The 14,529-nt window shown below is 45.3% G+C and overlaps 1 protein-coding gene and 1 long non-coding RNA gene across 5 annotated transcripts in view; both read left to right on the top strand.

The window, feature by feature from the left end:
* The first annotated feature begins 791 nt into the window (after window positions 1–791).
* The window catches only part of FNIP1 (folliculin interacting protein 1), a 70,969-nt gene continuing 57,231 nt past the window's right edge, over window positions 792–14,529 (top strand). For 2 of the 4 annotated variants that reach the window (XM_029998371.2, XM_029998368.2), the window contains exon 1: window positions 792–974. In XM_029998371.2, coding sequence (XP_029854231.1) covers window positions 886–974 — 89 coding nt within the window. In that variant the 5' untranslated portion in view covers window positions 792–885. Of the gene's footprint in view, window positions 975–7,311; window positions 7,450–7,875; window positions 8,027–14,529 lie in introns of those variants that run through there. The other 2 variants (XM_041119386.1, XM_029998369.2) reach the window with 2 other exon arrangements.
* On the top strand, window positions 8,053–13,331 carry LOC121232531. The gene is made up of 3 exons (XR_005931145.1): window positions 8,053–8,574; window positions 8,691–8,809; window positions 8,904–13,331. It is a non-coding gene; the product is annotated as an uncharacterized LOC121232531 (long non-coding RNA).

Below are 14,529 nucleotides of genomic sequence, written 5' to 3'. Positions count from 1 at the left end.
ATTCACCTGCTGGGTATTGTGTCCTAAATACTACTTTGTAGATGGATGTTTTATTTGTAATGATGGCTTCCTCCGCTTGCAAATGCGGGCGGTCCACCTTCCCTGTAGGTTTTGAATCGAGCGCATCTGCGCTGTGCTATTTCTGTTACTGCTCTGGGAGAATCACTTCAGGTACGGGGCAGGAAGGGGCAGGAGCTGGATTTTTCTAGGTTTAGGGGTAAAAGAAGTCATCACCCGTCTCTGCTGCAACGCTGCACGCAGAGCCCCTAAAGCGCTGGGGTACAGCAACAAGAAAGACTCGACGCCTGGATCGTGACCCTCTTTTTGCACTTCTGCTGCTTTTCTCTCCACGTCTCTCGGAAGAAGGCAAACAAATCAGCGGCGTGGTGTCACCCCCCTCCCCCCCACCTCTCCCTGTCCAGCCTCTGGGGGAAACACCTCGGCCCCGCTTCGCGCCGTCCCGGCTTCCCGACAGAGACCCGCGGCGGTGCGGGCAGGCTGCGCCCGCAGGAGCTGCCCGGGCGACCGGGGCTGGCGGGACCCCCGGCCCCGTCCCGCCGGCTCCGGCCCTGATCGCCGCGGCGGGGCCCCGCTCTCCCCATCGGACGCCGCTCGGCGGTTCCCCCGCCGGGGAGGGCGGGGCTTCAGGCCGTCGCTCCATCCGCCGGACCGCCGCGGCAGCCAGTCAGCGCCCAGAAGCCCGCGCAGCGCCCCGCCCCGCCGGCCCGCCCTCCCTCCCCTTTCTGGCAGAGCCGAGTGACTAATTTCTGTCATATGACTGTGACACCGAATGGAGTCGGGCGGGCGGAACTAGCCGCGGCGAGGGGACGGCGCTGCGCGGAGCCCAGCGCCTTGGCGGCGGGGGCTCAGCGGCGGCGCCCCAAGATGCCGCCTACCCTGTTCCAGAAGCTCTTCAACAAGAAGCACGGACTGATCTCTCCGGCTAGGGACGCCCGGGACGACTGCGTCTTCAGGTAAGCGGGACGGGGCCGCCCTCCTTCCCCCGACCCAAACTTCTTGCGCCGAGTTTCCTGCCGACCTCCGCCGCCCGCCCTGCCCCGGAGAAGGGCGGGCGGGCGAGCGGGAGGTAGCCCCCCTTCCCCTGTCGGCAGCCGCCCGTGCTGCAGCGGGGCCGCTCGCCGCGGTTCCCCCGCTCTCCTCAGCCCCGCGCGTACCGCTGGCCCCCGGGGTCCGTCCCCCCGCCCCGCCGCGGGAGCGCGGAGCGCGGAGGTGTTCTTCCCGGTCCGGGCCCCCTCAGGCGGGCGTTGGGCGGGAGCCTTTCCCCCCCCCTCCCCGCCCCACACACACACACACACACACCTCGCCGGGGCCGCCACGTCGGGACCGCCGCGCTGCCTCCTCAACGGCTGCCTCCCCTCCCGGGGGCCGCCTCTCCTCAGGGCTGGGCCGAGCCCCCCCCCCTCCCCTCAGGGCGGCCCCCTCACAGCGCGGTCGTGTCTTTCCCCCCCCCCCCCCCCGCCCCGGGCAGCCCCCAGCTCGGCCCCGTCGTCTTCGTTGTCGCCGCCTTCCTGGGGGCTTCGCCCGGTCGTGATCAGCGGCCCCCCCCCCCCCCCCCCCCCCGACCTCGGGGCGGGTGTGGGGCCGGGGGATGCCGCGGGTGGGTGAGGGGGGGAAAGGCGCCATTCCGCTTGAGGCGGGCAGGCGGCTGGCCATCCCCGGGGAGCGACCTCAGAAACGTGGAGGAAGGCGGGGAAGGGGGGGGGGGGGGGGGAAGAGAAAACGTGAAGTTTTGGCCGCTGCCAAGAGAGGTGTAGGGTTTCTGGTGAAATTTGTCATGCTCTAACCGCAACAAAACTGGATCCGCCGAGAGGTGCCAAGCACAACACGGGCGGGCAGGAAAGGGAGACCTTTCCCTGCCCACTCGAGTCGGGTGGGCCGCCGGAGCAGGGCGGCCGTGGGGGGGTCACGAAACCCCTCGGTGGGGTTTCGGTTGGCGGCTCGGGTTTGCTGTCCTGCGTGGGGACTCGGTGCGGGGAGAGGCTTTGCTCGGGCTTCTGCGCCGGGGCCTAGAAATTACCCAGGGCCTCCTCGGGGGGTTAGTTCGCGTGGAAACAGGTAGTTTTTGTGGCTGTAAAATAAGTGTTGTTGCACGAGCGGGTAATGACTACGCTCGAAAGCGATGCAGTCCGCGTCCTGGCTGGCGTAGTGAAGAGGTAACCTGCAAAATCGTTTCAAAGGGTAGAGTTTGCGACTTGGATGCAAATACGGTATGCTTTATTAGTAAGAGTTACGCGCTTCTTGAAACACCTCTAACAGTGTGGTAAAGCTCTCCTCCCACCCGCTGTCTTTAAATTTATTGCCTACAAATGATCGGCCCTTGGGTTGCTCTGTAAAGGGAGATCTCTGACTGATGGGCTTAATTCTATGTGGTGGGATATTCCTTTTAACTGCAGTGATACAATTTAGCAATTTAGGTGGTTAATAGTGTATCTGCAGTAATTTAGGCCTCACAGTTTTCACAGAATATTGATGGGTCTTTTTGTGTCCGTATGGAGTCAGGACATGCTCCTGGACATTACCTGAAATCCAGTGCTTTAACTCTAGCACACAGCTTTTAAAGACACTGATCACAGCTGCTCACACATCTCTCTGCTGTTTACTGCAAAGGTGTTTCCTTTTTTTAATCATCTTTTCTAAGAGATGAAACATTTCAGTGATGTCTGTGTCATCTTATTTTCTAAATAAGCTTAATGCTGGGATCAGACCCCTTGGTGGGGAAGGGGCACTAGGACTGCTCTGTATAATTGCCTTGCCTTTTCCAACCCTGTTAAGACATTTGTTAGTGATGGATTTGTATAGAGACTGGTGGTTAATTCGACAGCTGCAGTGCAGACCCTGGGGCAGAAACGTGGGGATCTCCCCTCTGTTGAAAGGAGTGAGAGTCAGTACTGGCAAGGTCTCTTCTTCCCTCTTCACCTGCATCGTTCCGTGCCAAACTGGATGTGAAATTTTAAAAAAGACATGTCACTCTGTCTGCTCTTACCTTGCTCTGTTTATGTAGTGCTGTTTCACTTTTTGATGTGAACTGTCAACCGGTAACTAGTGAATTTGCGGTTAATTTCTTTTTGGCGGACCCACAGGTATAAAATCCCAGGAGGCGGCTGATGGTTCTGACTGAGACTCTGGGTGTGGGTGGGAGACCGGGCTCTTGCGTAGGAGAGCCAATTATTTTTTGAAGACTAATACAGATGCCCTCTAGGCATGTTGCCTAAGGGCTGCTTTCATTTTCCAAATGGGGATAAGTCTTTAGTTAATTCTCACTATGTATAGTCTTATCAGTTACTGGTGAAACTTTTGGATAATACACAAAATAAAGACCGTTATTTATTACAGCTGGGTCTTTAGAGACTGGAAAGAAGCACTCTGGAGTTTTAGGCTGTTCCTGGTTCCAGTAAACCTGAAGGCAACAGCCTTATCAATTTCATTGGGGCAAGGTTATGTTTATGGATTGATATATTATTATCTGCTTATATTCTAAATAACAGAACATTTTCCAAATATTCTGAGGGCTGACTCAGAATTACTTCTGACTGTCTTCACTTTGTCCTCTTACTGAGAAGATTGTGTAGAACAACCATTAAAAAAAAAAAAGTAAATTCTCTTACTATATTTTGTGAATAATACATACTTAGAGAGAAAAGCCCAACTACTCTGGCAGTGACATCAGTATAGCAGAACATTTAAGGATGATTTTGATGCTCATTCTTTTTTTGACTATGAATATATTTTGCATTTCTGTCAGGCTTATTGTGAAAATTTACCAGGACATAAATTCTATTTAATCCGAGCTTACACTGTTTCAAAAATAAAACCATGCTTTTCAGGGGAAATGTATTTTGTTTAGTTGTTGGTTGGTTTGGTTTTGTTTGGTTTTTTGTTTTGGTTTGTTTTTTTTTTCCCTGCCCAGAATCTCTTTCTGTGCTGTGGGTGTGTGAAATTTTATGAGTCTGGGTCTAGCCAGACTGTGTAAAATCTTTCAGAACTAGGTGCTGGAGAGGTTAACAGTTCTAGTGATATGACCAGTAAGTTAGCAACTCTAGTGTTTGCTGATGTACCGGTTTGCCTTTTTTTTTTTTTTTAATATATATGTAAAAGCAGTTTATTTTACAGAACAAGACTTAGGTAAATCACAATAGATCCAGTACATATTAGTATTTTAGCTCTGAAGTTTAACCAAGGGCAATTGGCAGCCTTGGCCCTTAGACTGAAATCTCTCAGTACAGCTCGACATTCACGTGGTGAGCAAGCATATTCAAAATTTTAGTAGTAAAATCTGTTTACAAGAAACACAGAAACACCTCCAGGTATTCTAGAGAAGAGACAAACCCTTAAGTTCCAAGGTGTAGAGTACCCAGTGTCTACTGCAAATAATACTCACGTGAGTGGATTTTCCCCGAGGGCAACTTTTACTATAAATAGGAGCTCGTGGCCATATTGTAGCATCTGGCACTGGCGGCTGCTGGTGACAGGAGAGCTCAGCCCAGGCTTGGGCTGTTACAGTTATTAGGAATATGAGATTTCAGATATGTTGTTTTCTAGAATTTCAGAATCAAAGTATTCCTGTTGTAAAAATATGTAAAGCGGTTAACATGAGTTGTGTGCTGTAGGTGTCTAAAATGTATATACACTTTTAAATAGTAATTAAATGAACCCTGTTCCAGAATTTTCTGATCAATTTCCCCAGTAAAATGGAAACAATCTTACAAAAACTTCCTTAAACTAAGCAGAAACAACGCATTTCTGCTAAATATGATGTGGGCACGCAAAGTATTCCACTGCACATTTACATTACTGACTGCCACAGATACCAATTTCGAGCTACTATTTCTTTTCTGGCTTTCTAGGGGTCTGCTTGAGTGCTTTGGAGAAGAGGGAGCTGCTAAACCACTGGTAACTCAACTAGCTTTTTGTTCTTCAAAATGGGCTCAGTAGAATGAGCCCAAAGCTCAGTAAATTACTGAGAGGTCTCAGGCTTTGTATCTTTGTTGTTAAGATATGTGGGCAGTAATTCCAATGGTAAATACAGCTGTAAGGACTGCAGCAGAGTTTTTGCAGGAGAGTGTGTCTGTTGAGATAGTAATTGGGCTTGGAGCACTATTAACCTATTGCCGAGGGAGAGGGATGGTCCTGTAATACTGAATTATGGGACTGGCACATTTTGGGGTTGTATGTAAGGGGGAAAGTCGGTGTTTCTTTCCATCTTATGTATGAAGTTCAAATACTTGTTCCCTTGTATCTCTATATATCCTTCCCACCTAGCTGGGGGTTAGAGAGATTATTAGTTAGGAGTTCTTTTTACACTACAGCTCAATAAAAGTTTCAGTGTCTGTCTCTCTCTCTCTCTCTCTCTTTTTTTTTTTTTTTAATCTAGGGAGCTCTAAAGAACCATCTCGCCCCGAGGGGCATTCCACCAATGTTTGCAAACTGTTTTGCTCTTGTTAAAAGCACCTGTTGTAGAGGTACAGCTGTGTGGTAATTGTTCAAGCTTGAAAGAACCCCTTCCAGTTTCGAGTCTTACCAACGGTGTGGAGTATCTTTGGGCACATTCTTCCTTTAGGGGTTTGCTTTGGTTATCTGGGTATTTCTGAGGATGAGCGCAGTTTTCCAAGCGGGAAGATACAGTAATAAATAACTTCAAACGTTCTTTACATTATTTATGGAGAAGGCCATTTTCGGTCATCCTGGAAACATGCTTTCTTGGGGTCTTTCTCTAATACTTTCCACTCCTTTATTGAGAGAATAATTTGCCAGGTTCCTGAGATATGAAAGGCCTAAGGCTGGCTGCAAAGTAGTATTTCCTGAAATCTGTCTAGGCAAGCATCCCCCATTAGCCCAGACGCTTTCTATTTTCCATGGCAGTGACTTTAAATGGTATCCTGAGATTTGTTTCCTTTCACATAATTTTTGGCAGCGGGATTCATCAAGGGAATTGCAATAGACCTAGAGCTGGAAATGGGTAGCATGATACAAAGATGCTTCATGAGCCAGTTCCTCTACAGAGCTATTGTTCTTGCACAGTAAAAAATGCTATATGCTGTCTTACAAAGGCATAATTGCTTCTTGAACTAGGAGCTAATTTCTTGAAATAAACTGCGAAGAGACTCGGAGACATCTAACAACATGTAGCTGGGGACTTTTTAAAGTGGAGGCTGCAGTAAGGTGAAGGAGGAACATGAAAGTTGTCTTTACATTGATTTTTCCAGTCAAAACTTCTTGGTAAGTTTTCACATTATTTCTGAAGGTGGCTCGCACTGACGTAGATGATGTGGTATTGTTACAGGGACTGTTTAGTGTTTGCTCCTCCTGTGCTCAGAGCAGGGGTAACCACCACAGATTGCCATGTTGCTTTCCATTTTTAAGGTATGGGTTCATGAGATGCCAAAGGAGTTCAGAGCCAGCGGTGTTTGGACACTGTAGTACCATCAGGTTTGAGAGAGAGCTTAAAAAATTGAACTGACAAAACCACTGCCAAAATTCTTATCGAGTTAACCTTCCACAGCAAACAAGGTATCTCACTCCACCCAGTGAAGGGCTTTTCTGTCAACGGCAGGTAGCTTTGTGTACAGCCTGGCTGAGCCCAGGGAAGCAAATCTCTTGCCAAACTGTGTCAGTCCTTGTGAGCAATACAGCTAGTAAATTCACTATCCTAGCAGCGCCGCATAAGGCTTTTTAAAGCTGTTCCTCAACAGTGCTGTGGATGCATCAAGCCAGTCTGACCAAAACCTGCTATTAATGAAATAGCGTGTTTTGTTATTTGTTCACTGCTGGCATTCTCCGAGTCTTTCACCAATACTTGTAAAACTCCTGGAATTTCACCACCTCAAAGTCTATCTTCAAAAAGAGCTTTAGCTGGACTTCATTTTGTAATAGCTCCAGCTTTTCATCTTTTCTGGTTATCTGATGAATTTAAAAAGCTTTTATCCCATAACTTTTTAAGACTGTTCAAATTCTGAAACATCCAAATTGTTCTTGTGTTTTTATTAAGTTCATTTCTGCCTTTTAGTGACCCTTAAGTTTTGGTTTTTTATAAAAAAATCCATCTCTCCTGTAATATCTCTGGAAGAGTTTTTGGCTTTTTGGTTGCATTCATTAGCTTGAGTGTAGCAAGTTCTAGTAAATATTTCACTTTGATTTATGTGGATTTTTCTCTATCACTATGATGACTTTGGCCTGTATTTTGAAGTATATTGCTGTTTTCTAACGTACTTCTTTTTGCCAAATCCTGTTTTGCATTTCCTGTCATCTGAGCTTTTATGTACCTTCCAGTGTTTTAAGTCAGCTTTCCTCTTGGAAGCAGAGACATATGAATTAATGGGTTCCAGTAAGCACCTCTGGAGCATGGAGAAAGTTTTGACAATTTCTGCTGAAGGGGCCACTCTCCAAGCCCTCCCTGACACCGCTCTGTATGTCTCCCAAGTGCTTCTCCAGGTAGGCATGTGTTGCTGCTGAAAGATCCAGCATGTCCTTGAAAATTATATGCTAGCTCTGAATAAGGCAATGCTGCAAGCTGGGTCTGTACAGTGGCTAAGTGAGCTGCAAATCAGAGGGTTGGTGATCCAGCCAGTGATTGTTATTTACTTGTATTATCGTCAGATCCAAAGGAATTAACTTGGATAAGTACCCGCATCGTGCTAGGTGCAAACGCAGAGAATAACCAAATAATTTGAAAACTGTTGGGGTGCTTGTGCCTACCTGATTTTGTGCCTTGGAAAATTTTCCTTTGCCCTGGTGGGAACATACCCTGCCTAGCCCTTGCTTTGCTTCAGGTTCTTCCCATCGCCAGTGGAACAGGGAGCCTGAACAGTGGAGTGGAAAAGCCCTCTTCTGCTCGTTTTTTATTCTCTACTTTTTTAGAAGGAGGTAAAGATACAAAATGAGCTAACACACAGGTTAAGGGTCACCCTTACTGCCTTTCATACTGGCATCTCCCGTGGTGGTTGGGATCTTGCGGTGACTTGAGAACTCGGCATCACGAGGTCATGCTGCCCTTAGTGGACATCACGAGGTCGGTGCCATCAGCGCGCACTCAGCTTCCTCCCAGCCTGCAACATCTCTTCCTCCCCCTGGGATGGCACGGGTTGTCTGATGATGGCCTGCAGTCCTCTGCCTCGCCAAGCTGCCCTTGGAACAGTCGCTTTCTTGGTTCCCCTTCCAGCTTTTCAACTCCTTCCTCTAAGTTAGAAATCTTTTTCAGGAGAGGCTGGAGTGACTGAATCGCATGGTGCCCTTTTACCACCAGGATCTCTGCTGGTTAGGCCTTCGGGCTGTGGTTCTAGTTTGGATCTTGCCAGCTGATCAGGTGAATCCTTTGATTTTACTTTGAGTTTTTCTTGAATTTCTGATTGTATGTGCTGGACAAGCAAGAGTGGCAGTTTTCCCTCTGGATGGCATGGATGTTCTCTGTCCTCTTCCCCATGGGTTTGACCCAATGTGGCTGAGTCAGACCCTGCTCCCATGCTTGTTCTGTGGAGACAGAGTGAGCTGGTACATCATCTCCACAGTGGGAGAAAGAGTATGTTGACTTCTTGCCGTGGTTTCTGCGTGTCCGAAAGTGTATGTGTATGTACACTAGGGTAAAAATGCTTCTTTACACTTGGGTTACACTGGCAAGTGTTGTAAGAAGGTGTTTCTGCAAACTTAAGGGTACTGATTTTTTTCCCCTCCTCCAGGTGAGGTCATAGGTGTATGAAGATGTGCCAAGGCCATGGGGTATATGTACATGTTTGTCCACTGTGAGGTCTTCTCCTTTTCTGAAACATTACCACCATTTGTTTTCTGGTGACTGAAGGTGTGTTTACATGTCTCATGTTGTAAACCTTGTTCTCTTGGGATGATTGGCTCCTCTGGTTGACTGAGGAATTGTCCTTCTTGTGTTTTCAAAGGGCTTTATCCTTTTCTGTGTGTATGCTGCTGAGTTCACGTATGCTCATGGTGACAGCTTGGATGAATTCAGGCTTCTGTTCTGGAATAAACTGGTCCAGTGTGACTTGGAGTCTGAAACTTGTTTTGTAATTTTGTCTGAATGCTGGAGGTGACCACTTTAGAAGCGTGTTTTACGAGTGGAAAGTAACACACACGGTGGTTTCATGCTCAGAGGCTGTGTTCCCTCCTATTGCTACATCTGGAGCAGAATGTCTGCAAGATCACATGTTCGTGAGTAACGTTAGGAAAAATGCAGAGCTCAGTTGCAGCAGCGAATGCGCAGCGTGGTTGTGCTGGGCTTCCAGAATCGGCCAAGAGCAGAATTTGTCTCTGAGGACTTGAAAAATTTTGTGTTTGTGGTATAGAGAGAGAACCTTAATCTATAAAATATCTGCTGGAGGAAAAAAAAGTTATGCCCATTAAAAACAGGAAGTAATTTTATTCATCTGTAAATGACTTGCTAATGCACCAGCTACTCCACCTTACACTGAGTAGTGACAGAATTCATGTATGGGAAACACTCCTTTGGAAACACTCATTTGCACAAAATACGCATGCGATTCTGCTGTGCCTAAGGAATGTGACCATAACGATTACATTCAAAAGGGGCAGTCCACTCTGTGGGATTAATCACTTATTTCTAAAAATACATGCCGAAATGTGTTTTGCTCCAAAGAAGGGTGAACAGTTACTATGTAGTCTTTGTATCAAAAAGGATTTACTTATTTTTACAACAATGCGTTGTGCTGTTGCTTGGTGCTCAACCAAAGCTTTTAATTGAGGTAATTCTGCACATTTGCGTAAGAAGTATGACCTTTTTCTTTTCTGAAATCGATAGCTTCTGTAGATACTATTATTCAGAATACAATACACTGCAGAGAAACTTGTTCAAACATGTGAACTGCAGCACAAAACACTACACAAACTACATATAGAATATTAGCAGTGTGTGCATGTAGCATGCATCCACGAGTACAATATGTTTGTACAAAGTTTTCTGTCTTTTCTGAAAAAGTAATTTCATAGCCCTTACCAAGTGATTAAACTTTTGGACTTAAACAGTTTGACTACATGTAAAAGCTCTTTATTTTAAACAGTCTTGCCTGGTGCTTTTGGGGTGATAATCTGGGTATCCTCCAGCTTTTATGTATTATTTATCTTTGAAACTTTGAAAGAACCCCCCATTTTGTATGGGTGAAAGACTCTTTGCAGTGATGCCAGCTTAGTAACAACGAGCTTGGCTGTAGACACCCCCTGTCCGCTTCAGCCTGGACAAGTGAACAATCCAACAATACTCTGTGATCGGTTATATCATGAGTGCAGACCTGGGAGGCAGCCTTTGCTGAAAGCAGCGATCTTGAAGCGTGGAAATGATCCATGACACGCCACTGATCCTGCTCTGTTTCTCTAGGATGTTTCCACAACATTGTCAGCAGTGATTTTGGCCTAAAATGAGTAAAATACATCACAGAAGCAATCGTATTTCCATTAACATAGGTACTGTTTGTGCCTTGCATGTTCATGGTATTTGATATTCCTCCAGATCCGCATGTGCCTCGTTAGCAGTGTCTTCAAATGTTTCTCCCTTGCTCCAGCCAAAATGTCAACAAAACATAAAACTTCTAACAGTACCACAAACCCTCTACCCTTTCAGTTTGTGTGATATAACTGGAAAGAAACAGCAGCCAAATTACAGTTCTCTGCCATCTGTTTTAGTTGATAAATGAAGAAACTTTGAGCTCAGTTCAGCCCTTACTTTAGGTCCTGGCATTGTGCCCATTTAAGCCAGAGCAGTATCTTCACCCCAGTTCCTGTGTCATTTTCCACTTTGAGAGAGAAGGTATATTTTTTGTTTGAGCATTGGCCATGGGAGCAATTGCTTTTCTATATGCTTTCTTTGGTTTTCATTTTAGCCTTGGTACCTATGGAAATGGTGGCTCACACAGTGCTGCGCTGGGTCTCGCACTCCCCTCTTAGTAATTTCTAAACCTTTTGATCGACTTCAGTTGTGTGTGGTGGAGAATGCGAGAACAGAAGTCTGAGTGAGCTGAGTTTCTGTAACTTTAGTGAAAATCCTCCATGTGCTGTTGGGTGCCTCCTGCCCATTGTACTGCTACTGCCTAATGCTCCACTGTACCCATGGAGCTCTGAGTTGCCTACACCTCATCGTGTTGCTCTTTCAAGTCAGCATGTCAGAAGAGACATGGAGACAGCCAGAGTATGGCCATATTGGAAGAAGACAGTAGACATGTGGCTTCATAGCTTCCTCAGGGAACAGCTATGTTGTGACCACAAGAAAGGCCAGTCCTGGACTACTGTGAATACCAGAATATCAAAATCTGTTTGTTGAATTATTCTGCTTTCTAGCTAGTACTGAAACACACACCATCTACTACATACCCACATTTCTCTTGCCTCATGCGTTCCTTGCACAGCTTTGTCCCAAGGAAAAAAAGGCCTCCAAAGACTGTGGACTCAGCACTTAGTTTGCCATGTTTGGGGGTAATTATGAAAGAGGATGGTAAATCGGAAGGAATCATGTGTGAGCAATTAGCTGAGAAATGAACTATCATACAGGAATGAGATTCTTGTTGGGGTTTTTTTGCGCCCCTGCCCCCCCAGCAAAGACCTACCTGGAAAACGTTCTTGCCATTTGGAGAGTCGGCTGAATGGTTTGTTTACTCCTTTTCATGAAATTTGATACCAGAAATTGGTAGAAAAATGCTGTTAGTTCAGGTGTTAATGAAAAATAGGTGCAGGTGATAAGCTGTGTGGTTGTGTGTGCAGGGAACAGTGGCTGCAAAACATGGGGTGAGTGCACTCTCCTTCTCAGAAGCTTGTTCTAGTTGAATGACATTATCTGAACATCTGAAAAGCTGTTGAGGAAGAAGTCTGCCAGAATTTTCTTGTTCCTACAGGAAAAATAACAGTATTACCCCCTCCTAAGACAGAGTTAAAGAAATGCCTCAAATGTTAGGACAGTGAATTGGCTTACAGTGTTAACTGTGTTTCTATTTAGAGGCAGCCCAAACTCTGACATACAACTTAAATAGTTAGACAGAAAAAGGTGGTTGGGTTTTTTTTCAGTACTTAAACATATTTCAGCTGCTGTGAGTTACTGGAAATTACTCCGCTTTCTTAGTAGAAGAGGAAATTGTTCTACTGTCAGCATGGAGGGCTAAGAAGCTGTGCAAATGAGCATACTGGTTTCTTAACTACGTGTGTTTTCTAGTCATACAAGAGATGCTAATCATGAACTCATGACTTCTTTTTTTCCAAAACAGGCATAATTAAAAGTATAGAATTAAAAAGAAAAAAAAAATCAAAGCAACTTAAAATAAATTCTTATGAGATGGTAAGAGAATTATATCTTTATATAAACAGAAAGTTTATCAACCTCTCTTTATCAGATAAGCAAAAATATCGCTTTGGTATAAGACTGATTTAATGTACTTGCTTTAAATTTTAGTGGTTTTTTCACAGTATCTTATGTGCAGTTATCTTCAAATGAATTGTTTTGGTTTGTCTGAAAATGTATCTGTTTTAAAATGTGACATCAGATTTTCTTTTTTAATTGAAGAATGCTCACAGAACTGCTAGATAGCTTGTGTTTGTGTGTTGTGTAAGACTTTTTTTCACATTGGGGTCAGAAGGTAAGACACCAGGTATTAGGTTTTTTGTTTGTTTGGGTTTTGGTTTTGGGTTTTTGGGTTTTTTTGCCCACCTCGATTTGGTATATATTCATTTAAAGAATGGTCTTTTCTATTAGTAGCTAGCAGGACAAATCAGCTAAATTACACTCAGAGCTGACATTAGTCCACACCCACACTGGAGAAAAAAACCATGCAAGATAAAGTAAAATTCGCTAATGGCAATAGTTCTTATCTGTATGGATAGACGAAACAGAGGAAAATAAAATGTACAGGTAACAGGGAGTTTGACAAGAGTGTTTGTATATAAAATTTAAAAAAATAAGAGGAACTTAGAAATGAAGGCAAATACAATATGACCCAGTCCTATAAACTCCTCAGCATCTTCAGCGTAACTCATTGGGGTTTGAAGGCTTTCAGTGCTGCAGCCTTGAGCTTCACTAAAGGATATTTATGCTGGAAGAAAAGAGATCCTAAGAGCAAGAAAGACCCTACTCTCAGATCTGTCTCCTATATGTATATATACATGTGCATGTGTGTGTCTGTATACATATATATGTATATTTCAAAATACACCCAGATGCTTTTGTGTCATGGCTCTGAGTATATGTGCACCTGTGTAAATTACAGTAATCAAAAGACCATAAAGCAAAAGCCTACCTACCTTGTTCCAGCAGAGTGCTTGACTGTTGCCTTTGTAGTAAGGTCTTTTGTCTTTCCCCCAGCAGTGAGATGGATAAATTCAGTATATGCATATGCTGTGTAGACAGGCCTAACTTGTTTTGATATAATGCTGGACAGACTCGTTGCTTTGTAGATCAGAACCATGGTTCTAAGATTTTTGTCTTAAGATTTAGGGGGGGGGTCATAGGTGCTGTATAAATATATTAGCAACAGAAGAGGTGGAGAGACTTTTGAAAACTATAATCTTTCTTTTCTTTCACTTTTTCTTGTCCTCAAGAAAAGATTGTCCCTGCGTTCATCAGCGCAGTGCATGTAGCCCTAGAGGAGCTGGAGACCCCTGCTTCTGTATGTGTGGATGGAGAGAAGGGCCCGGGGCTGGTAGGTGGTCTAGCTCCACCTTCTGCATAGCGGCAGTAAAGCAGAGGGGAGAGGGGTGCAGTGGGCTTTTATTTGGCAGGTATAACAGCAATGATGACAGTACAGAAAATAAAAGTCAGGCTGGAAATGCTGGGTGTGAAGTGAGTGCAATGAGTATGAAGTCGTAGCGTTTTGGAGTTGCCCTGTGTTCAAGAAAGATACAAAGGTACGTGTGCAAGTGTAGTGGGAAGCAGTTGGATGGTGCTGCTGTGATTTAATGCATACATTTTACAGGATTCTTTCTGCTTGGTATTCTCTGCTTCTCTTAATGTTCTCCCTCATCATCACTGTCCCTGTTGTTTGGTGCTCTGCTTTGGAAACCAGTATTTACACACATGCATACACAAAGAGAGAGGAAGAAAAGAGTTAAAGCCCAGCTCACTTTCCCCTCCATTTTTCTGTTCTCTTCTTAGTTTTGTCCTGTCTGAGACCTGCAGTGCTGCCTCTCCTTTCTGAAGGTTTCCCCTGCTTGCTGTACCATCCCCTCCTCCTCCTGCCACAAGCAGTAGGGTGCATCCTGTTTGGGGTTACTGCTGTGTCACTTCAAATGACATGTGCTAGCATGATGAGGGGAAAGGGAAAGGAAGAGCCAAGTGAGCGATTACTTTGCCAACAGCTCCTTCCAAAAAAAAAAAATCCAACAATACAGCCCAGTCCAAAATGTCCTGGTGGCATTGACAGCTATTGCTGGCCAGCACGTGAGCCTTTCTTTCCTGTTGATGCAGCAGAATAAATAGCTTCATGTGGTGCTGTTACTGGTTCACAGCAGGATACCTGCAGCACTAGGCTGCTTTGAGTTCCCACATCTTACAGATGCTCGTGTGGATGGGCTAAA

The sequence above is a fragment of the Aquila chrysaetos genome, chromosome 22 (genome assembly GCF_900496995.4).
Source record: "Aquila chrysaetos chrysaetos chromosome 22, bAquChr1.4, whole genome shotgun sequence".
In the NCBI taxonomy this organism is placed as follows: domain Eukaryota; kingdom Metazoa; phylum Chordata; class Aves; order Accipitriformes; family Accipitridae; genus Aquila; species Aquila chrysaetos.
Note: the sequence above shows the minus strand (reverse complement) of the source record. Positions and strands in the feature narration are given on the sequence as shown.